The 22,262-nt window shown below is 37.5% G+C and overlaps 5 protein-coding genes and 1 long non-coding RNA gene across 9 annotated transcripts; 3 read left to right on the top strand and 3 right to left on the bottom strand.

Annotated features, from left to right (window-relative positions):
* The first annotated feature begins 12 nt into the window (after nucleotides 1-12).
* LOC145727618 (uncharacterized) lies at nucleotides 13-896 on the top strand. Its single transcript, XR_014177904.1, has 2 exons — nucleotides 13-154; nucleotides 517-896. It is a non-coding gene; the product is annotated as an uncharacterized LOC145727618 (long non-coding RNA).
* fidipidine (coiled-coil domain-containing protein 93) lies at nucleotides 870-5,346 on the bottom strand. Of its 3 annotated transcripts, none has more exons than XM_081977236.1 (12): nucleotides 5,134-5,346; nucleotides 4,873-5,081; nucleotides 4,710-4,821; nucleotides 4,496-4,656; nucleotides 4,254-4,437; nucleotides 4,088-4,129; nucleotides 3,705-4,006; nucleotides 3,536-3,649; nucleotides 3,280-3,488; nucleotides 3,104-3,224; nucleotides 2,873-3,017; nucleotides 870-2,818 (listed from the first exon to the last, which is right to left on the bottom strand). In XM_081977236.1, exons 1-12 carry the CDS (start codon nucleotides 5,221-5,223, stop codon nucleotides 2,714-2,716), a joined length of 1,794 nt encoding a protein of 597 aa, XP_081833362.1. In that variant the 5' UTR covers nucleotides 5,224-5,346; the 3' UTR covers nucleotides 870-2,713. The 3 variants fall into 3 exon arrangements, with proteins under 3 accessions (XP_081833362.1, XP_081833361.1, XP_081833364.1); XM_081977235.1 differs by having other exon boundaries at nucleotides 4,088-4,132; nucleotides 5,134-5,345; XM_081977238.1 differs by lacking the exon at nucleotides 4,088-4,129.
* A 133-nt stretch (nucleotides 5,347-5,479) lies between these two features.
* On the bottom strand, nucleotides 5,480-6,652 carry LOC145727602 (tRNA (guanine-N(7)-)-methyltransferase). Its single transcript, XM_081977284.1, has 5 exons — nucleotides 6,418-6,652; nucleotides 6,174-6,331; nucleotides 5,978-6,123; nucleotides 5,701-5,916; nucleotides 5,480-5,650 (listed from the first exon to the last, which is right to left on the bottom strand). The coding sequence occupies exons 1-5, from the start codon at nucleotides 6,510-6,512 to the stop codon at nucleotides 5,522-5,524; spliced, it is 744 nt and encodes a 247-aa protein (XP_081833410.1). The 5' UTR covers nucleotides 6,513-6,652; the 3' UTR covers nucleotides 5,480-5,521.
* Nucleotides 6,653-6,800: 148 nt separating this feature from the next.
* LOC145727577 (uncharacterized) lies at nucleotides 6,801-10,671 on the top strand. 2 transcript variants are annotated; one of them, XM_081977250.1, is made up of 2 exons: nucleotides 6,801-7,099; nucleotides 9,046-10,671. In XM_081977250.1, exon 2 carries the CDS (start codon nucleotides 9,048-9,050, stop codon nucleotides 10,446-10,448), a length of 1,401 nt encoding a protein of 466 aa, XP_081833376.1. In that variant the 5' UTR covers nucleotides 6,801-7,099; nucleotides 9,046-9,047; the 3' UTR covers nucleotides 10,449-10,671. The 2 variants fall into 2 exon arrangements, with proteins under 2 accessions (XP_081833376.1, XP_081833375.1); XM_081977249.1 differs by having other exon boundaries at nucleotides 6,801-7,866.
* A 133-nt stretch (nucleotides 10,672-10,804) lies between these two features.
* Nucleotides 10,805-17,688, top strand: LOC145727559 (cilia- and flagella-associated protein 65-like). The gene is made up of 17 exons (XM_081977198.1): nucleotides 10,805-12,562; nucleotides 12,614-12,833; nucleotides 12,897-13,159; nucleotides 13,211-13,481; nucleotides 13,858-14,061; nucleotides 14,128-14,293; nucleotides 14,350-14,631; nucleotides 14,684-14,918; nucleotides 14,972-15,100; nucleotides 15,153-15,362; nucleotides 15,411-15,490; nucleotides 15,544-15,814; nucleotides 15,866-16,238; nucleotides 16,290-16,590; nucleotides 16,642-16,894; nucleotides 16,947-17,227; nucleotides 17,277-17,688. The coding sequence occupies exons 1-17, from the start codon at nucleotides 12,455-12,457 to the stop codon at nucleotides 17,647-17,649; spliced, it is 4,020 nt and encodes a 1,339-aa protein (XP_081833324.1). The 5' UTR covers nucleotides 10,805-12,454; the 3' UTR covers nucleotides 17,650-17,688.
* On the bottom strand, nucleotides 17,674-22,194 carry LOC145727566 (ubiquitin-protein ligase E3B). Its single transcript, XM_081977224.1, has 16 exons — nucleotides 21,896-22,194; nucleotides 21,629-21,834; nucleotides 21,299-21,570; nucleotides 21,056-21,244; nucleotides 20,805-20,996; nucleotides 20,564-20,753; nucleotides 20,267-20,512; nucleotides 20,033-20,204; nucleotides 19,806-19,924; nucleotides 19,431-19,749; nucleotides 19,030-19,375; nucleotides 18,756-18,973; nucleotides 18,574-18,703; nucleotides 18,355-18,519; nucleotides 18,187-18,298; nucleotides 17,674-18,137 (listed from the first exon to the last, which is right to left on the bottom strand). The coding sequence occupies exons 1-16, from the start codon at nucleotides 22,054-22,056 to the stop codon at nucleotides 17,965-17,967; spliced, it is 3,210 nt and encodes a 1,069-aa protein (XP_081833350.1). The 5' UTR covers nucleotides 22,057-22,194; the 3' UTR covers nucleotides 17,674-17,964.
* Between the last annotated feature and the right edge of the window lie 68 nt (nucleotides 22,195-22,262).

Here is a 22,262-nt window from a genome sequence, read left to right as displayed (position 1 = left end):
AGCCACGCCCACGTCGAGTCACACATGGCAGCCAAGTCGCTTTCTGATTGGTCAACGCACCCTGTAAGAACGCGTTTACGACAGCTTTGTGCCGGGACCGAACAGCTGATTGTCAAACTCTCGAATTAGTCACGTTCCGCAAAGCGCAATTACGGTAAGGGTAACGATAATTCTTCATTTTCACTTATTTGGCCGTGAATCCGCTGTCGATGGAAAAATATTTCGTCTTGCTGACGGGTCTCGATTAGGTTGAAAAGTTGTTTTTGGTTTATCGTAAAAGACCAACTGTCGAAAATAATAATTTGACAGCTCAATATGTTTTGATTGATGACGTTATCTGAGCAAATTGTCACGTGACTTTACGTTGTACTTTTCTGGATTATTAAGAATTTAGGTTGCGGGCTTACCAACAACTATTTATTTAACAAAAGGAAACATTATCTACTTCTGTCTTAACAGAAAATTTCAAACAATATCAGCTTTTTTTCCTCATTCTAAAATTTATTTTATTTCTAGACGGTCAGGGCGGTGATTTTAAACTAAGATCGTCGGCCTGTTAGTCCAGACACAGGTAGAAAAATGATTGCCGGATGTTCTGCCAATAAGTCTTAAAGTATACCAAGGTCAAAGTAGCTTTAACACTCTTTACACTACTACAAAACTAGTTATAAAAGCCTTTAGAAATACAGGTCTTTTCAAAATGATTTACACAACTTTCTAAAATCGAAATAAAAACAATTTAACTTTACCTTTTGACGATTTTTTTATAATTTGAAATAATGTAGCTGAATGAATGCTTTATACTGTTTATATATCTGGAAAAGGCGTCTACAAGTATAGATAATATGATAAGTGAGAATAGCACAAAGTTTTATTAAACCATATGTATTTTACTATAACGGAGTTTAAATAATAAATAATTATACAACACAATAATTGTTTACACCACATTATGACACAAATAAAAACAAATTATTATTTACATCAATAAATGTCCCATATAGAGGACTGAAATTAACTACTAAAAGGTGCATTATATTATTAAATATCAGCATAAATTATAAGAATTCACAAAAATTCATAGTAAAATGACAAGTTTACAATGTATACCCTCCTGATTATTATAACTTAAGTTGCACGTCATAACGCAGGTGATTCTATTGCCAACCGAACTTACTGGACAATAAGATTACATAGATACGGAATTTTAAATTACCCGCCTTAAAATATGTTGGCAATAGTGCGCAATGTTGTCGTCTGTTTTTCGATTTTCTCGCTACCGAGCTATTCCGATCACAGATTATCTCACCCGATCGTTATACGTCTCAAAGTGTCAAATTTTGACGTAAATATCAGCGTTTTTGAAATGTGTTGTGACTTGTAATACTATTTTACGTTGCTGTGGTCAGTAAACGGTTTACTTGTGGACAAACATTAAAACAACCTGCCACGTAGCTGTCTGTTATGGCAAAACCGTCGAATACTAGCTCCAACCAAACAACTTTATTCTATTAGATTTATGTGCGAAGCTGACATCTATAGTTTGATCTAAAAATGTGTCTGCATTACTAAAGCTAAGTATTACCATTTACTAGCATGAGTAAGCTTATTCAACCAATAAAAAACATTGAATTGTTAAGCCCCTACCTGAAAACCTACGCAAATAAACATGTCTCCATTACGCAAATGCTGAGTAAACAGATCAGATCTCAAAACACTCAACAGCGTCTCCTAAAAACGCTTAAACTAGCTTTCCTTACTTCCTATTGGCGTTTCAAGATAAGAGATTAAGGCCGCATTCGTTTTCACGCTCCATGGAGTAAGCAGAGCGTTTTTGACGTCACAATGACGTAACTTGACAGTTGGTCAATATATGGTTTTGCCAAATTTCGTCATCGTGACGTCGAATACGCTCTGCTCGCTCCATGGAGATTGAAAACGAATGCGGCCACTGCCTCTGGTGATCAGTTATTGAAAACAGTTTCGGGCATTCCAGCTGTCATTTCTCCGTTTTTTTACGTTGATTTTGGCATATTTTTGTTAGGAATTATAACGTTAGGTTAGGAACAGCTTGCCCGATTTTAGATCAAATGGCGCTGCGATCTTAACTTGAAACGCCAATACCCCAAAAGTTTAATTAAAACAGTGAAAACCACTCAGACCTTTCTGTAAATGCAATTCAAAATGTAAACAAACACGGTTCTGACATTAGATGTCACATTTGAAAGTAAAATCATATTCTTCAATTTTGGTTCGTTTTTTACAAGATTGACAACGCCGCCCATTTTCACCTTGATGACGTGCAACTAAAGTTATAATAATCAGGGGTATAGTAGAAAGATTAATATTTGGAATGTGACAAAGAAAGAAACAAACGTCACCTTTCTATTACATTAGGTTACGTCATACCATTTTATTTTGAATTTTGGTATAAGATACTTTAAATCTAAAAACAAAATGATTTTTGACTAAATACAATAACCTTTAATGCTTATATTTTAGGCAAATAGCTGAGCGTCATATCAATATTAGGTATAAATACTTAGAAATGGACTTGAATTCGAATTACACTGGCGCATTTTTAAAGTGTACTAAGGCACTTTTTCAATTACCAAAAATTACATCTTACTATCCACTAGGTTTATATCACAAATCGGTGTGTTCTGGAGTATTTGTTCGGATTTGAGCTTCTGAATCTACCCGATATATTTTCTCAGACATCTCGTCTTTTACGCGCCAACAAAGTTTCGTAGTTTTTACATTCCAAACTCAATTGACGTATAGCGGTCGCGTATGCCCGTTGCAATTCCAGCAAGTTCTGAAAAGAATATATTAAAAGCTGGACAGATTTTTGACTTCGCCCACTAGATACCTGCAAAGTGCCCGCCAAATTATCTCTTTTGTGCTTCTCCTCGGAGACCTGCTTATCGATTTTAAGCCTGTTGTGTCTCACCCCATCCACTATACTACGAAACTGATTGAGAAACTCTTCTTTGCCGCTTTGAGATTGCATGGCCCTGTAAATAACCATAAAAATATTAGTTCCACAAACTTGGACGGGTAATAAAATAATAAAACAGGGTTTTTTCTTCACAATACTTACACTGGGTAATTTTCCACCACAGAGTTAAGCAAAGACAGCTCCTTTTGCATATAACGTTTCTTGTCGTTTAACGTATTATACAACGTATAATATTGTTTGGTTTCCTTGTGCTTTGCCGCAACTGCAACACTCGTTTAACTGAAAAACTCTAATCTGGTTGAGTGTGTTTGAATTACCTTGATTGTACAATTCTAGGAACCGTCTCTGATATTGAGCCATTTCAGCTCTGTTAGGAACGTCGTCTAGTTGCCGTTGCAATTTGGCTACTATTTGATTTTTTTTCGCTAATTCTAACCTAACTAATTTAAGCTTCTCAGTCAACTGTTCGATTTCTTCGACTTGTTCCGGCGATAACTCCACTGGTGACAAAATTTCCTTAAACTCCCTAAATGTGAATTAGAAGAAAATTATTAAGAGTTTCAAGGGACTTACCCTATTTCTTTTTGAAGCTTTGCTAGTTCTTTTCGACAATTTTCTTTAAATTTAGCCTCTTTACTTTTTAAGGAATCATTTAAAATAATCAAGTCTTCAATTTCCTTAACAACACTGAAAACTCCATTAATCAGACTATGAAAACTAACCAACAACCCTAAAAACAAACCTGGGGTTCCGATTTTCTTCTTCTTCAAACTCATGTAGAGTTTCCTGAACTTCTTGTTGCTTTATTCGCGTTTCTTCCAGTAACCTACTCTCAGCTTCAATGGTTTCCAGTAACTGTTTTTTCCTCTCTTCTAGCTGCGATAAATTACCCTCTATAATTCGATTTCTTTCTTCTAGAATGGCTACTTGTTGTTCTGCTTTTGTTTGCGCGCCTCCATCTTGCAACTCTGAGTATAAACTTTTGTAGTGCTTGATTAAGGCATCCTTATCTTGATCTGTCAAGTCATTATCATGTAAAATGTCCTAGAAAAAAGTCTCTTGCTAAATAAGGGTACTCTTTTGATCACAAATATAAAGTGAAAACTCATATCACAACTAACTTACCCCCATTGCTCTAGTTAAATTTGCCATAAGTTCCTGAATATGCTTCTAAAAATAAAATACACACAAAAGCCATAAAAAATCAAACTTCCATTCAATGCATTAAGATAAAAAACACAAACAAAAAAAAAGCATCAAAATCCAATGCTACATCTGTGTACTGATATACCTCTTCATCTATTTTTTCTTCAAGTTCTTCTTCTTCATCAACTCCACCATCTTCACCAGCTTTCTCCAAATTAACTTGTTTGGACTGTTGTCCTCTACGAAAATCATACTCCAATAAAGTGGTTTCCACTCTAGACAAGACATCTGGTGGTGGAGCACCTTTTCTTTTATACAACCTATGAGGCCTACAATTTTACTTTATGGTTAATCAGAGAAAATTTCCTGAATTCTATTGATTCAAACCTATAAAACTCATCCACCTGTCTAACATTTTCTAGAATGTTTCTATTGACCTGATCAGTTTGAGATTCACTTGGAAAATGTTTGCCAAATTGTCTTACTGAATATGAACGTACAAATGCAGCCCTTTCAGCTCTGGCTTCTTTGGAAGCTTTCACAAGCCACTAAAAGACAATAGTGATGTTGATTGTAATGTACCAAAAAGTGGAGGTTTTACCTGAATAACTGGGAATATGTGGATGAAATCTAAGCCTTGTATTTGATGTGGTTCAATAAAGTGGGGGCATTTTAATTTTGGAAGAACAACCACAATTTTCTCAGCCAATGATCTAAAAATGTCAACACATCCAAACTGAAATTTGGGGCAACAAAATACTCACATTTGTTGTCCTATAGTGGAATTCTCTTGGAATAACAGATCCACATCGACGTCAGCATTCAGGGATTCAATACACCACGTCATACCACCCACAACTTTATCAAAAGGGCTTAGTCCCTTAATTTGCGCCCGGTAATAACCAGCAGCTACAAGCACATCTATAATCTCTTGGAGTTTAACCGACTGTTCCTCATCTTCCCGTACCTCAACCTGCAGCTCTTTAACGATAGGAAACCAATGGAAAATGGATAAATTAACTTACTTGTGTTTCAACTCCTTCACCCTCTTGTCTTTTATGAGCAAGGAATGCCTTTTGGAATTTCTGCACTAGATCAGAATTAACGTACGCCATGGACGTGTTAATGTCACAAGACAACTGTAAACGATGAAAATTAATTATTGATAAAAAATAATTAAAACCCCCCAAACAACAAACTATTTTTTTACTTATGGTTTTGACAACCGTAAGTAAGGTTATGATGTTGTGAAACTTGGAAGTCTGTCAAATGTCTTTTTGGTTCGACCCTTTATCACGTGAACGTCTTAAGGGAACAAGGTAATAGTCACGTGACACTACTAAGACTATTTGGAAAGAAAAAAAATATAACTTGCAATTTATATTTTATTAAACTTTTGACTTAAAATTAGCCTTAATTACTACATTCATAAGGATCTGCAATGCGTTTAAACACTGCCAAAAATTTATCACCATTATTCCTAGACACTTTCTGTCCCTCTTCGGTGCTGCTATACAATTTTTCCACAATTGGATCAGCTTGCTGTAACAAAACATTTACAAACTCTGTCAAAAAAACAGCAAACAACTCACCAAATCGTTATCAGAAAGTCTCTGAAATAGTGGATGGTCTTCAAAGTGTTCCACCATCCAATCATGTAGATCTTTGACATCAGTCATGGTGTAAACTATGCCACCTTCTTTTAAAACATAAGCATACTCAGCTAGTAAACATTTATTAACAATGCGCCACTTGTGTTTAGCTTTCTTGAAATGTGGATCAGGATAGAGAAAGAAAAGCTTTTTTAACTAAAATGTCTTTTAGTATAGGTACCTACTGAAAAAGATTATGGAGATGGCAAAAACCCACCTGACCTTTCCTAAAAAAATTGGGTAAATATTTCATGGCATTTGATCTGAGACAGGCAATGTTCTGATATTGGGATGGGTTTTGAGAACGTAAAGCCGCAATTCGGTCCATAACATAGTCAGACACTTTAACTCTAATTTCTATGCCTGCAAATTACATGTAAAAATTGGTTGTTACATCTAAATCAGTGACGTACCTAGAATAAGATTTTCAGGAAACATTGGAGATAAGGTAATTAACAATCCTCCATAACCACAGCCAATATCCACAAAATCAACTTGTGGCGAGTCAGTGTGGCTTTGAATCTTTTCTGGATAGTATTTTGTCCAATCCATAATGTCTGGTGAGGTTGGACTGAAAAGTAAAGAGTATAGTAAATTGTACAGAAAAAGGTTATAGGGCTGAAGCCCATGTTTTGTAGTGGGGCCTCTAAAACTTACTAGTCAAAACAATGGTCTGCCATTGGGTTGGAATGGGCTCGTTGCCGATAATACCGCTTCTGCGGTAATGACAGAGCATTTTCTGGTTCTGTCATGTTTATATACACTAAATTACATAGGATACACAACAAATTAAAGCTTTGTTAAAGTAACTAAACAAACACGACCCTTCTTAAAAAACAAATTTATGGGAAAGAGAAACATTTGAAAAAGTTGGGTTATGTCAAGTTTTTCAGGTTTGGACATTTGACAGACTACCATGGGGCGGTGATGCCAGATGTTAGTTGATGCAACGTTGCGTGCTAGACGAGTACTGCCAGTAGTCAATTTAGGGTTGTTTTTATCAATCTTATCTGTTTTTTGAACTCTTAGTTCTCTGTCAGTTAAAACTGTTCAGTCAAAAATCCTCGTAAATCGAAAATATAAATTAAATTAAAATAGTTAGTCGTAAATTAGATTAACGAATATCGTCCTGTACCGAGTACCTCTAATGCCCTTGGTGGTACCGGTCATAACATTATAATCCAGTCAAGGTCAGCTGTTGCACGATTCTGTTGTTTGAGATACTTGGTTAGCATCTTCCGCGAGATTTTTGAATTGTGGGGGAGTAGGTAGTTGCTGTACTGTGGTGCATAACGACGAGATGATGCATTACTCCTCGTCGGAACCCACCTCAAAATTGGTAATATACCTAATATCCTTCTTTGCATCGGAATTTATAAGCACGAGCTAAGGAAATTCCTTGATCATTATCAAATTCAATTGGATTAGCTTCGTAGTCGGATATAATATGCATGTCCGCAGGACTGCGGGGCACTATGCACAGGAAATCCGATATTCCGGTTCGGTGGCGTGGAGCTTCCTGCATACCTATATGGGAATTCTTACAAAATATGTTGGCCACTACATGCAGAAGTAACTGAATAGTCTAGTAAACAATATCAGTTACTTCTGTACAGGAACTAAAAACCTAGTTTAAGGGGTTTCATATGTCGTAGAAAAAAAATTGTATAAGTTGTCCAAGGTTGGTTCTATGGTACTTATTGTGTTTTATACTTCTCTATTGAAGAGTTGTTTGCATTGCTCATCAGTTCTTTTTCCTAATTTAACCGATCTGTTACTCTATATAACGTGAACCGATAGAGTAAGCTGGTGTATGAGCTCCCTAACCAGTTCGACTTTAAGCTCTAAAGCGGTTTAAAAAGTGAGCGCCTGGTTCTTTGGCGTCGACGTTTCTGTAATTATTGTTGTGGCGACTTTCGAGGCGGAAAAAACGGTTCCTCGGTTCGTCCTCCGCAGTTGCGAAACTAAAGCATCGAAAGCAGATTTTTTGAGTATGTGAACTGAAAAAGTTTCAAAAAGTGACTCCCCCCCCCCCAGGTGAATTCAGATTGCAAAAAAATGTAGACTGGGCTGCTTTTGTTGGTCCAGCGGAAAACTCTCTCCAATGTAAGTATACTTATGTAATTTTTTTAATGCATTTTTAAGTCTCTTGTTTATAAACTAGTGAAATATCCCAAAATTGGAATACGTTTATCCATGTTAGTTTTCTCACTAAATATCTAAGTCTTTAATAGGTTTCTTTACTAAATAAGTAAAAACAATCAAATCCAATAGGCAACAAAAATCTTGCTATTATTGCCCTAATTAAATAATATTGCGTCTTACATTTAGTAAGTACTAATATTGCTAATAGTAGACCGATTGTTTAAAGTTTAAATCACTGTAGAACATAAATTACGTTATGCAGTGTGTTTCCCAGATTCGACCTTCAATTTCGACATCGTAAATTTGGCAATCTTAATTATAATAATTCATAACAAACCAGTTTCTCCTTGACAAAAGAAAAACCCGAGCTGGTAGCAAAACGCACGCACCTTTACGGTACTTTTTTAAGCGTGGGACTAAAGTTATTTCACGTTGATTACCAATTGGAGCGGTTATTTTCAATATCAAATTGTTGTTAAAAATATTTTTAACTTTTCTTTTTGATGCGGTTAGTTGTGCTTTCTATTTTGGTTTAGTCCAGTAAAATTTTTAGTAAAAAACTGCTGGTGTGATAGTAATAATTGTTCTATTCACACACCTAATAGCTACATTTATAGAGCGTGGGACTTTTCACATAAATCAACTGCTTAAATTAGTGCAATCCGAAACAAATTGATTTCTAATTTGTACAATCCCATTATTACCGATAATTAATGGGCGCCAGTTTGAAAGAAGACATGGATTCTTATTTACTTACATAATACGGTTGCCTTGCTGTCTCGTTTTCAGACACATTGTGGGAAAACTGAAAGAGAACGCGACTTTACAGATGTTTTTTTTCGTTCAGATTTATTATTGTGCACATCCAGTCCAGTTATGTTGGCTGTCATTTCATTGTTTTTGCATCATGGCCGACTTGTGCAATTTGACAGATTAAAAACAATGAGCAAGTGCATACTACTTGGATGTAGCATTGAATAGTGTCATTCCAAGATAATTTCCTAAAGTTTCTCATGCTAATAAGTTATTATAACTGTAATCTATATTGTAACCACTCGACAATACTCGAACAACCACTTGACTGTCGTGTTACGGTTATTTCGACATTAACCATATGCTAAAAGGCTATTTCTTTTACAGTAATGATGGCAAAATGGCTCCCTCCGATGGTACTTATGTTCGTACTGAAAACGACTAATCCAGAAAACGAAGGTACTTGCCAGGTTCATCAAAGTGTGATGAAATGGCCGCAGCTGACCTGCACCAACGTCGATGCCTACTATTTCGAGAAATTCGGGCGGCCGTTGAACAGGACGCATTGGATTAAGTGCGTGGGGTGCAATTTGGGGGTAATCGATGAGAAAACATTCGATTTTCCCCGAAACAACGTCAGTTTCTTGGACTTGCCGGAATCGCAGGTGGTCAGTTTGAAAAAGTTTGCTTTTCGGAGTTTTTTCTTGTTGAAATTGTTGAATTTGCGCGGAAATCGTGTCGATTACTTGGAACCGAAATGTTTCGCGGGTTTGAAACGACTACTCCAGTTGGATCTAAGCTCCAACTGTTTAACGATTTTGATTGATAACGCATTTTCCGAGTTGGCCAACTTGGACATATTAAATTTGAACAGGAACCGTTTATTTCATATCCAACCTTACGCTTTCGACGGTCTGGTCAATTTGAAGTACTTGTACTTGAACCACAACCAACTGAAGAAGTTGGAGGACCGAATATTCCGTCATTTGGTTAGTTTGAAGATTCTCTATGTGGAGCACAACGGAATAACTGAAATTCATCAAAATGCGTTTCACAATTTGCGCAACCTGAACTTTTTGTATCTCAGTAATAACAGTATTAACTATTTAGTACAATATAACTTTAAGCCCCTGACTAGTCTGATCAATTTACAATTAAGGTCGAACAACTTGAGTGAAATTCAAGTGAGCTCGTTTAACGGTTTGAAAAACTTGAGATTCCTACATTTAGGCAGTAACCAGATTAGCCGAGTTAAACCGTACGGTTTTATAGGATTAGATTCTCTTATTGTTCTCGATTTGACTCGAAATCGCTTCGAATCTGTTAGTTTCGACTATTTCGATAAAATGAAAAATTTGCAAGTTTTGTGGCTGAACGAAAACTCTATTAACGAGTTTAGCGTAAACATTGGCGATGAAGTACAAACAAACTTAGAAGTGTTAGATTTAAGTTTCAATAGTTTAGGCAGGTTCGACTATGACCTGATGTATAGCAAAATGCCAAATATTAAGGAACTCGTCCTCGTAAATAACTCTTTTAGCTGTGATTTTTTTACTAGTATGTTTAGTTTTTACGATGATCGTAATGTTACGGTGTGTACTTCATCAAGTTGTTCACTGAATGATACAAAGTCCTTTTTGGATAAGTGTTTTGAACAACTCGCCACTACTACAACTGAAACTTTCAACGTCACCGATGGGTTTTCTACTTCAAACTGTGCATCTATTTTCACTGTTTTGACTGCTTTATTGTGTTTGTGCACTGCTTCGATTACGATTTTATTTTGTTAATGCATTTTTCGAATTTTAACTAATAAACTGATTGTTCAAAATGGTCATTTATAGTGATTTTGATTTATATTATCAGATGATGATGTTTTATGAACAGTTGCGTGTACAAAAAAATGTATCCTTTTGACTATTTTAGCGACCAGTTTATTATTTTTCCTACCTCATTATGTTTTATTTTTGTTTTTGTTGTGTGGTAAAATATGTTGACATTTTCTTGTCTCATTATATTGTTTTGGATTGTTTTAGGTTCAAGTATTATTGATCCTATCAAAGTTTTATTTGGAAATAACCTTTTCAATTGACTTTGTAATAGTTCTATTCTAGCTGGAGATATTTTTTCTAGGAAATTAGGGAAAAAATATTTACCAGGGGAATAACTGGGGATTTTAGGTCTGACATTTAACACTAGAAACCACCCCTTTTGGGACAGTTTGAGTTTGGCGTGCACAATAGTGTTCTGACAAATGAAATCAGAAGTTTTGAGCTACATTTTGATGACGTTGGAACGAACCAAGGATATTAAACAGTCAAGGATTGCTCGATCGGCCGATTTTGTTTCCCGGCGGCGAATGAATTCTGACGTCACAGTGGGCCTTCGGGTGCACAATACGCTAAATATTCGCCCGAGATGCTATGTACGAGATCATATTCGTGAATGATCGACTGCAATCGCGCATCGCGCAAAACAATCGCGCGAACGCGAGAGACCCATGGTGACGTAAAAATCGTCACCGGCCCCAGCCGATACCGGCAAGATTGCGCTTATGGGATTAAGCACTCCTTTACTGTTTACCGTCCTTGGGAACGAACCTCCTAAAACTGTCACAGGAACCAAATTAGGAACTGTCAATTTGTGACATCTTCAATAAAATTTGCACGGCTCTATTGGCGTTTCAAGATAAGAGATACTCCCTCTAGTGATCTGTCATTTCTCTGTTTGTTTACAGTGGCCGCATTCGTTTTCACGCTCCATGGAGCGAGCAGAGCGTTTTTGACGTGAGAATGACGTAATTTGACAGTTGGTCAAATAATGGTTTTGCCATATTGCGTCATCGTGACGTCAAAAACGCTCTGCTTGCTCTATGGAGCTTGAAAACGAATGCGGCTATTTTGGTTAAGAATTTAGCACATGAAGTGACATTTTAACTTGAAACGCCAATTTCCCAGTAACTATCACGGTTATTTGTGATTTAAAAATATACAGGTGTGGTAAATCCAAAACCGACCATAGGAAAACCGCGTAACGGACATAGAAACGTACATTATTGCATGTGCGGGACTAAGACAGAAAACGAAAAAAATATCAAGTAGGCCATATTTTCAGCGCGCTGTTGCCAAACGCCAAGTATCACTCAAATACCGTCGACAAAATAACTTGGCGTTTGGCAACAGCGCGCTGAAAATATGGCCTACTTGATATTTTTTTCGTTTTCTGTCTTTCTCCCGCGCATGCAATTACCTACGTTTCTCTGTCCGTTACACGGTTTTCCTATGGTCGCTTTTGGATTTACCACACCTGTATATTCAGGTAAAAGAAACTAAAAATTACAAGCTACATTTTGACGTTTGAGCGAACTTCCTTACTGTTATAGAAACCAGCAGCTGTCAAATTGTGACACTTAGCATGTGTCAAATAAAGACACCAGTCATGTGGCAGTTTGAAAGAAACGCAGAGAGAGACTGATGAAATGTATCAAAATGCAGGAATTACAAATAATAATCTACAAAAAGTAGTTCTGGAAATTTTTTTATTGTGTAGTTTTCTCTTCTTATCCTGGGATTCCTATAAACAATTTTGAAATTTTCATCCGGTTCGTTTTGACGTTCCGTGTAGCGTACAAAGCAAATTTAACGTCACTATGACGTAATCTGACAGTTGATTAATACAACGTTTTGTTAAACAACGTCATCGTGACGCTACATTCGCTCTGTATGCGGCTGCAATCGTCCCAAATAACCGCAAAATTGGCAGTTTTTACTAAACGAAAACGTCAAAAATTGACAAAATGGCCGAAACTGAAATCGAGGGAAGATTTATCGAAGTGAAATTTGGTCGTTTGGAGATTTCCAAAGAGCGCTCCAAACACGTCACTTTCTCCCGACCTTTTACTGATGTAAGTTTTCCAGTTTTTTTAGTGAATATAACAATCTAACTTGTAATCTAGGAAAATATTTCGTATGTGATTAAGAAAAACTGTTCGTACAAATCGATCAAGCCCAATTTCTATTTGGATCACTATGAAGGAGTATTGAAGCCCCATCAAGACTTCAAACTGGTGGTGACCTACAGGCCCACTATAGCCAGTGTGAAAGATATTGAAGTGTTTGACTACAGTGATAGTGATAATGAAAGAATCAAGATTACTGTTACTGGTGTTGCTGTAGGTAATTGCTGTATAGGAATTTTTCTTTAAAAACATTTTCAATGTAAAAAAATATAAATTTAAGGGCCTCATTGCACCTTCTCAGTTAAACGATTGGATTTTTACAAAATGCCCAACCAGAAAGTAATTGAACGTAAAGTCGAAATTTCCAACGACTCACTGGCTACAGCCCGTTTCAAAATGGATTTAGCTGACCATGACATTTTTCAAGTACAGCCTTTAGAAGGAACCTTAAAACCCAACAGTTATCAGTATCTAACAGTCAGGTTTCGCCCTAACAAGCCTGGTTTATTTGCTCGTAAAGTGTTCTGCCTAATTTGGAATAGTGTAAGCTGATATGCGTTGAACAAACCAAATCTCCATGATTTGGTTGTGTAGGAACCGTTTGTTCTGGATGTGCTGGGACGATACAGTACCCAGCCTGAACCAATCGATTTGGAATTGCGGTACTTTACAACCAGACAAACTTTCGGGTTTGAGGCTTACATGGAAGACAGCTTAATGACCCGAAAAGATGTACCGCCCTTTTCACTGACGGCCAATTATTTGGATTTCGGGTGCGTTTTGATCGACGGGAACCAACCGCGTACCCGGGTAATCAGTGTGACCAATCATCGAACTCGACCGATGGTGTTGGATTGGAACCGAGGTAAATAAACTTTAAGACGGGAATAAAAACGAAATTCTTCAGTTGGATGGTTTGCTTTTTTCGCTAATATTCTTGAATTGTTCTTTGTCATTTTAGTAGTACTTTGGTTCACCCTGTACTGTATTTCTGTCAAGAGTTGGCAAAGCCAACACCATCCGCAAACACAATGCAAGCAAACGGCTTTCGAAATATTATGGCCAAATAAAGACTTGCAGTAAACATTGGGTTGATTGACTGTGCAAGCACGATTTAACCGAGGAATTTCGCTTTGCTCACGACCAAAGAAGGAGATTCGAACAATAAACAGTTTGACCCAGACAGATTGGGATCCAAAAGTATCATTTCAGCTTCTTAATAGTTGAATTTATTTGAAAAGGAACTGAAACCAGAATTTTCAAAATATCCCCCGACCTCATTAAAATCCCTTCGAACAAAAGCGTTCTATTCGAAGTGGAATTCAATCCCGACCAAAACTACAACGTATTCCAAGAAAGTCTGACCGCCCAAGTGGATTATACAAAGGAGGGCGATCATTCCGATAATTTTACAATACCCTTGACGACTTTTCTCAAAGTTCAAGGTGCAACCTATTTAAAAACCAGAAACAAACTGTGGTAGTGACGTATATGGTTTTTGTTCTTGTTAGGTCATTCGTTCCCACAGAACGAGGGTTGGATAACGCATATCGAAGTACTTCCGGATGTGGTTTACTGGCAGCCATGTGCGCCAGGCGAAAAGGTCAGTACCACCTTCTTATTGCGAAACCGAACCCATCTACCTATTTTATACAAGTTGGTACCGCCTAAAATTAGGTAAATACTGTTGAAGAAGGTTTACAAGCCAACTCTGTTTACTTATTTGAGTCTAGCAACGTAACTGCCAAACCAATGATGGGAAAATTCCGCAACTACGAGATTGTCGCAGTTCAACTGCGAGCGGAAGCTTTAAAAATCAAGACCTACATCGAAGAGTGGCAGATTATCATCAACGGACGGGAAGACAGGCCTATAACCGTTTATTTCCACGGCGAATCTTGCCTTCCCATTGTTGAAATCGGCACAAAGAACAAAATCGACGCCGGTTCGGTACAGAACGGATCCCTGAAGACTGTTGAGACTTTTATGACCAATTTGTCGTACTATACGATTAGGTAATTTGCTGTATTATTTAAAAATATTCCAACCACAAGAATTAACATATAGATATCAATTTGTCTTGGATGATAAGTCATTCATCACTATATCACCAATGTGGGGCACTTTACCTTGTAACGAAGTCACCAAATTGTCTATCCAATTGATGGGTAATCAATGCGCCCCTGGCAAAGAGATATTCGTCTGCGAAATGAGAATTATTGACGGCAGTGGGGCTATAATTGGTAACAGCTACGATATTGAAGTGGAAATTGTTTACGAAACGTCTTTTTCACAATTATGCGTAATGTGTTGTTGAGTTGTACCAAAACATTCTTACATGTTAGGATTTGATAGGCATGTCCTGATGTTAAAGATTTTGGACGGATCACCTTTGGAAATCGTGTAAAATGCGAGTTTCAGGCCGTTAATTTCGGTGAGAGTAGTATTTATTTCGAAATGTGTCAAACTGGAGACGAAAATCACGTAAGTTTTGTTTGGTTTTTTGAAAAAATCCTAAAAATGTACACTTTGCTAGGACCCAAACTTTCGAATCAAACCCTACTTTGGTGAAATCAAACCAAAAATGAGTAGACATTTCAGTATCATAGGATTCGTGTCCAAAGTGGGCAGTCAAACTCTGAATTTTGGTTATTATAACAGAAGGACCAAAGATTCACCTCTAGTGACTGGTGAACCGTTGACTTTGTTCACGTTAAGCTACTTTTCAGAACTTCCAATAATCCAGGTAACTCTTATTGAAGCCCTGTAACAACTGACTGATATATGAAATTAGGTGGATGAAATTGTGGAGCACAACTTTGGAGAACTTTTCAGCAAAAAACATTTTTTTGAAGACTATTTCCAGATCCCAAGGTTAACACACGAATTCCCACTTATAAATTCTATAAACCACTTTAAACTCAAAGGTTAAACCAACTTTTGCACGATATTCAAAATGACGAGACTCTGCAATTCAATATGAGGCTGCCAGACGTTGAAATGCAGGAAAAAGAGTTTTATCTCAAATTGGCTCTTACCAACGTGTCCGATTTCGATTCGACAGTCAATGTAAAACGCAAGAAGATTTGCGACTGTATGATGGAAGAAATGTCTGCAGGGCTTTCTGAAAGGAAGAAAGGGTACAATTGCCCACACAGAGAAACTCTTCAAATTGACTTAGAGGAAAATAACTTTCTTGTATGTCCATCAGTACTCGTTTTGTAGGTACTTAAATAAATACAATTTCAGTCAAAAAGCACCAGATTTTTAACAATAAAAGTCAAATATACGTTACCAAATGTAACAGTGATGTGCTACAATATCGAACTAACCAATCACAGAACCATCGAGCTTTTGTTCACAATTTGTAGTATTCTTCCGGATTTACCCAAAATTTCAACCTACACCCCAGATTTCAACTACAACTTAAAGGATGTTTACATTGGCCTTCAAACAACTCCAGTTCAAATGTTTTGGTTTTACAACAACAGTCACAACCTGCTAAACTTCCACCTGGATACTGAAGAAATAGGCCGACGGTGTCGTCTGGAAGGTTTTAAAGTTTGGGAAATTTTAAATCCTGTCGATCAAATTCTTCCCTATCAGTCCAAAGCTTTACTAGGTAAAATATTGGTTTTCAGGGTAAATATTGAAGTCAAGAACTGGTTTGTAGTGCGGTTTCACCCAATCGAAGCGAAAACCTACTCATTGGACGTAGATTTAAAGTTCTACCACCCAAGTCAAAAAAATCCCAGCCTAGTTAAATTTAAGCTTCAAGGAAGTGGAGTCGTAAACCTGGAACCTCAACCATCTCTAAAACTGCCTAAAGTACCCAAATTTATTAGCAACTTTCCAGCCAGCTTATCTTTGGAGTTACTGGAAGTAAAGCGTATGCCTGTGTGGAGTTGCACAAAAGAGCTGCTTTTTATTAAGAACAACTCCAGAGGAAAAATAGTTCAATATATTTGGGGCTCGTACGTAGATAATTTTACATAATAAGTTGGCATTACCCTAGCTAATTTTAGGGTGAATATCGAAAATGTGATCGAAATTAGCACAGACACCAAGTTTAACATTCTACACCCCAAAGAAATTCAGCCCGTAATCATAACAATCAAATCTTTATCTTTACCCTGCTGGGCCACTTTGCAGCTACCCTGCGAAGTAGTTGAATATAGCGACTTGGTGATACATAAAATAACGAAGGAAACACATGAAATAGCAGAAAATCGCATTGATGAGTTTATGGAAGACGAGCCGGTTAAAAACAAAAGACCTGTAAACGTTATCTAACAGAACCGCAAAACAATTTCTTTGACTTTAATTTCAGGCAAATCCTGTGAAAGTTTTACCGCCACCACCAACCCTCTACGTTTATGTTACTATTGATGTCACCACTTTGGGCGCAGCGGATTTTGACTTGAGTGTGGACAAGTCGATTCAAATCAAACAATTTCCGAATCAGAGCATGGAAAACATTCCAAAGAACCTTCTCAAGGCGTACTATCCTAAAGACGAAGTAGCAAAGTTTCCAGAAAAAGAAAAGGTTTTTCCTGTAGTTAAAGTGAATGACGGTAGAGTCTTTTGCGATGTGCTGGAACAAGTTTTATCGTAAGTTTACCCAATGTGCTCACAAATCCCAGATTTTAAAACATTTTAGAGAGGTGTTGTTCAGCAACATGTTGAAACAATTACTGGAACAATCCAGCAAGGCTCCCATGCACTTTTACAACGAGTTTATCATGGACGACCGGAAAATTATGGAAAGAAAAGCGCAGAAAACTGCACTGAGTAACGAGGACATCGAGCGTTATCGTAAAAATGAAATAAGCAACTTTTTCAATCAGCCCAAACTTCCGGAACTGTCCAACATCTTACAAAACATTATTTGCGACAGTGTTTTTAGCATGGTGCAATGTTCTAAAGTATCAGATTACGACTTAAGTAGTCTTGACGAGCAAATTGAGAAGCGTTTGTATACTTGCAGAGCTAAAACGTGTAACAACTGCAAAAACCTCGCATCCAATAAGTGAATTGTTTGAAATAAAAGTTTCAGATTCCAAGGTGTAAAACATCTATTTTCTTCGGACTTAATAATAATATGTCTAACTGTATATACATATTACAACAAGAAAATCATAAAATTTCAATTTGGTCAAATAAAAATTGCACTAAAATGTTCTTACATAAAACTTATAAAGTGTAAAATAAATACTTGAATATAAAAAGCTGATATGAACATGTCAATTCCACAAATTGTACAAAAAAGAAATAATACTTTCGAAGTAACATCAATTTAATTTAGATCCGGACAAAAATATTTCCCGGAATTCCATACATATCACAAATTAAGACAACTCGAAGCCCGTGTTACAGTGCACGGCATACCTGAGTTTTTCCCGAAGGGTGTTTTTCTTCTGATAGTTTGGCAACTTGAGTAGATTAAAACAGGTGGATGACGTGGGTAATCGGTTTTGCGGGTCCTTTTTCCGGATGGTGAAAAATCCTCTAAAAACGCTGCCTAAAACCGCCAGTAGTCACATCAGCAACCATTTTTTCCATAAACTTACCAATAGTGTCTCCAGTGTCTTCATCGTCCCCAACTTCGACGCACCGTATTGAAAACGGTGGCTCCAAGTGAGCAAAGCCGAGTAAAGGCGGCTTAGAGCAGCTGGTGACAAACTGTAAACAATTCAGCTTAAAACGTGTTTTCAGTCGTGCATTCAAATTAAATTTACTTTAAGAAACATTCCCCTTTCTTCATTGTTGAAGTCCTTTTCTAAAATATCCCACAACCAACCAATGACTCGGTGCGAGTCGTGGAACCCTCCATAGTACTGGCAGTTTTTGCGCAGGTCCTTTAAATCCAACGGGATATTATCACCAGATATGAGACGTTGCAACTGAAACCACTTCTAATCAGCAACCATTCATACTTCAGAGAAACAACTTTATACCTCTGGGGTGGAAAATAACGTCAACCAATCAGGATTGACAATAGAGCGGAAACCTTTAATAAACGCCGCCGTTTGATCTTTGATTTGAACGTGCATCCGAAAATGCGCCATCAGGTAAATATAGTTTATTCTACAAACCAAACCATCACACTCTAATTTCTAATCCAACTCAAATGACGTACATGTTATCTTTAGTAACCGGAACGGCTTTACCTCCGGGCACCAGTTCGTGGGTTATCACTTTACCCATGTGGTCCTCGTCCACGCTGAATGTGAGATTCAGGTCAGACACGTCGTCCTCGTAGTGTTTCACATAACTGAGACTCCTGTACAAGTCCGCGTCCAGAGATGGAAGTTCATCCACTGAACTGTACATTGCTTGCGATGTCTGTCCAGAAACCTGAGGGTTATTGCAAAATGTTGTTAATTCTAAGACTTTGTATTTACTATTCTTACCTGACTAAGAAAAAATGAGGCAAACGGAACATCAACCACGATACCCTCATACACAGCCTTGCCTAGAATTTTTCCAGTAAATTCAAACAGTTGCAGGTGGTTGTCTTGAAGATGGGACGTAGGGGACGGATAAAGTCGTTCTTCGCTAGTGGCCTTGAACAAGTTCAAAGCCGGGTCAAACACTTTCTTAATACTCTCTTCCAGAAACTCCTTGAAGACGCCATCTTGATCGATCCCAGCCTCATCGAGTCCGTATTCGTTTATAAATCGGACGCGGATCACCCCTTTCAACGCTTGCGGAGTCAACGTGGACAACTGACGGTAGCCGTCTTCGACGATTCGATTTCTGCACATTTTTCTTCAAAAATCAGGACACAAAGACAGGCATACAAATACCATACCTATGTACGGTAATTAAGGTGGACTGAGGTGAGGCGCAGGCTGATTCAGTCAGTCCTAGGACAGTTTTTTCGTTTGTTATATATTTCCTAAACAACCTCACCCTGTCTTCGTGAGGGATGATGTGAGGCATTGTTTGCAGCAGTAGTTGAGGAGCGCGACGTCCTTTTTCTAAATCCACCAAGAACGAAGACACTTTGATGTCCTTAATCAACCAGTGTCCTGGAGGAGCATAGTTACGCCAACAGTCTCTTTTGTATAGCACAGTCAACAGAGTGTGTAACGATTGAAATAACGTGTTGGACTGTATTGACTTTATGTCTAGAAGAAGCATTATCAAAGGCGTAATAGTGTGATCACTTATGACTGCTAATTACCGAATAAATTTCCTATCACAGCTTTATAAAGAAAAACATTCAGAAAGTGGGACATGGCCGTAAAATCTGCTAGACGGAATGGTTTTTGTTTCTCGTACATTTCAATGTCGTCCAGTAAGCTAGAGTGAACAACAGTCAGATAAGTTTTGTCATAAAAATAGTCACAAAGAAATGCTCTTCTAGGGCAAAGCTAAATACACTAAGTAATTTAATAGAACAAAACTTACGTCACGTAATGCGTCATGCAATCTGCGAATAGTTGTAACATTTGAAATTCAGGCGCAGAGCACTTTGTATTAAACGCCAAGTGATCGAGAAACGTCTTCAATCCGCAGTTCGGCCCCAAAGAGCACAGAAACAACCACAAATCGTACAAAATGGCGTTTTGATAGCACAATCCTGTCACACATAAACCATATAGTCCACATGTTTGTTATTGGTCAAAAAACAGATTTACGCACCTGTCAAAATATCTAGCTGCAATTGAGTCAAAGTGTGCAAAGCTGTATGGTACATAGAACAAATCAGAACCACTCTATGCACTTCAGGGCTGCCTAATGCTCTGTAGTTTTTTGGATTGGTGGTTTTATTACCGCGATTTTCGAGCATTTTTTTTAAGAAATTGGCTCCGGCAAAATTAGCTGATTGAGTGGGACTGAGCGGCTGTGGAGGATCAACACCCTCAACCAATTCAGATAAAAAATTACCTAAACTTTCACTTAGTACAAAATCACTTTAAACATAAAGTATGCAATCACCTAGAAGAATTTGGATAACTTCAATATTCCACAACAAGTGTAGCTGTACTTTAACATGTGGTATGCCATCATGTAAACCTGGGTCTATGGACTGGGCAAACCAGCCCAGTACTGGATGCCACTGAGTTAAAGCTGACTGTTTGCTGACCACATAGTTTTGACAGCTTTCCAAAAGTCCAGTGACCACGACCTAAGCATACACAATATCACACTGAATTGTAAAAATCAAGGCAAGACTCACAGTAAAAGTGGGGAAACACAGGTCTTTCAATGTGGAATTTCTTTCAATATAACCCATTTCTATTAAATTTGCTAAGAGACACAATGCATAACTGCCTTCCAGGGTGTTAAAAACAATTCTCATTGATTGCTGACTGGATAGCAATTCTAAGCTTTTAGTAACAATTTTGTGCTGTTGGAGAGTGGAAATAGTCTAAAAAAATGTTTTTCCTTGAACAACAATTTCATTGGACACACATCAGTACTTATTACCTCAACTGATAGATGTTGAAGATGATGTATAAGACCAGGCACTGACATGATATTAATCAGAAAAATAGTCATAAATTTATCTGAAAAGTTGGCAGAAATCAAGGGTCTCAATGCCAGAGTTAAAATAGCAGACAATGAAACTGACTTAAAAGTGATTTTAGTTCTCCCCAAACCTTTCAGAAGTAAATTCTGCAAAAACAAAAGCTCACACATAGCCACACAAAACCTTAACACTACTCAAACCTTTAACACTAGATAAAACCCTTTGTGAAAAAGCTGGCCCATTAGGTTAGCACATAACTGATTCATACCACTTTTCAGCACTTCCATATTTTTGTTTTTCAACACAATCCAAGTGTTTGTGCTGGTAAAAGCCACCAACACGTGCAAATACAATATTATTAATCTCATATCATTGGCCAACTCTGGCTTCAGTTCTTTCAAACACTCACAACATTTCCACAATACATTATTCATGTGAGATATCCATCTTATCACATGTTCTTTATTTAAAGCTGTGGCAAATATTACACAACTGAACGACAACTCCAAACAAGGCTACATCACACTTACCTACTCCAACATAACTGAACTTTGGAGAATCACAGTCTAGTGATGCCACAATATACCTGCAAAACTTAGACAACCTCTCATTATCTCTTTCCTGTCTCCATACCAAAAATAGTCGTAAGGCTTGCTGATATACGCCCAAAGCAGGCTTAAAGTCCTGCTTGGTGTACTGTTCTGGTAAATCTGGCAAGGCATCATCAAAATCTTTCCTGCAAGATTTAACAAAGTTAAAATTAAATGGACAGTGTTTCGGTCATAATAACAACACACAATATCTGCCTGGTAAATTTAACTCGCGCTAGCCATCCCCTAACCGTAGCCTGAATCAGTACAACAGCCTCTTCTCTACGTTTTTCCAGAGCTCGTTCCTCCCTAGCGGCTTTGGTTTGCTCCAAGAAGCTTCCTTTCGGATTGTCTTTTGTGTGAAACATCGCCTTACTTACAAAGTATCGTGCTGGATAGTAACAGTGTACATTTTTATCCTGAGTTTAGCAACTTTTTTCAGTTTTGTGTGTTTGTTTTTATTTAATTGTTATGAAGACCTCAGGACGATGACAGCTTATTGTGACTGCATTGTCAAAATCAGCTGATATTTCTAGTTTGGTTTTCTCTCTCGCTCTTGGTTAAACTGTACACA

This window comes from Ips typographus, linkage group LG4 (genome assembly GCF_016097725.1).
Source record: "Ips typographus isolate SLU linkage group LG4, UJ_Ityp_2.0, whole genome shotgun sequence".
NCBI classification, from domain to species: Eukaryota; Metazoa; Arthropoda; class Insecta; order Coleoptera; family Curculionidae; genus Ips; species Ips typographus.
This window is presented reverse-complemented; position numbering and strand designations above follow the sequence as displayed.

Bases quoted from the DNA above. Each gene is read 5' to 3' on its own strand.
- fidipidine (XM_081977235.1), bottom strand. From the start codon at position 5,223: ATGGCGTACGTTAATTCTGATCTAGTGCAGAAATTCCAAAAGGCATTC. The intron at 4,822-4,872 runs GTGAGTATTTTG...TGACATTTTTAG, and splicing joins TCCACTATAGGACAACAAAT to ATCATTGGCTGAGAAAATTG. The intron at 2,819-2,872 runs GTATCTAGTGGG...TATTCTTTTCAG, and splicing joins ATTTGGCGGGCACTTTGCAG to AACTTGCTGGAATTGCAACG.
- LOC145727602 (XM_081977284.1), bottom strand. From the start codon at position 6,512: ATGACAGAACCAGAAAATGCTCTGTCATTACCGCAGAAGCGGTATTAT. The intron at 6,332-6,417 runs GTAAGTTTTAGA...TTTACTTTTCAG, and splicing joins GCAGACCATTGTTTTGACTA to TCCAACCTCACCAGACATTA. The intron at 6,124-6,173 runs GTACGTCACTGA...TGTAATTTGCAG, and splicing joins TCCTGAAAATCTTATTCTAG to GCATAGAAATTAGAGTTAAA.
- LOC145727577 (XM_081977250.1), top strand. From the start codon at position 9,048: ATGATGGCAAAATGGCTCCCTCCGATGGTACTTATGTTCGTACTGAAA.
- LOC145727559 (XM_081977198.1), top strand. From the start codon at position 12,455: ATGGCCGAAACTGAAATCGAGGGAAGATTTATCGAAGTGAAATTTGGT. The intron at 15,363-15,410 runs GTAACTCTTATT...ATATGAAATTAG, and splicing joins CAGAACTTCCAATAATCCAG to GTGGATGAAATTGTGGAGCA. The intron at 17,228-17,276 runs GTAAGTTTACCC...AAAACATTTTAG, and splicing joins GTGCTGGAACAAGTTTTATC to AGAGGTGTTGTTCAGCAACA.
- LOC145727566 (XM_081977224.1), bottom strand. From the start codon at position 22,056: ATGTTTCACACAAAAGACAATCCGAAAGGAAGCTTCTTGGAGCAAACC. The intron at 21,835-21,895 runs GTGTGTTGTTAT...TAAATCTTGCAG, and splicing joins AAATTTACCAGGCAGATATT to GAAAGATTTTGATGATGCCT. The intron at 20,754-20,804 runs GTGAGTCTTGCC...GTGTATGCTTAG, and splicing joins TGTGTTTCCCCACTTTTACT to GTCGTGGTCACTGGACTTTT.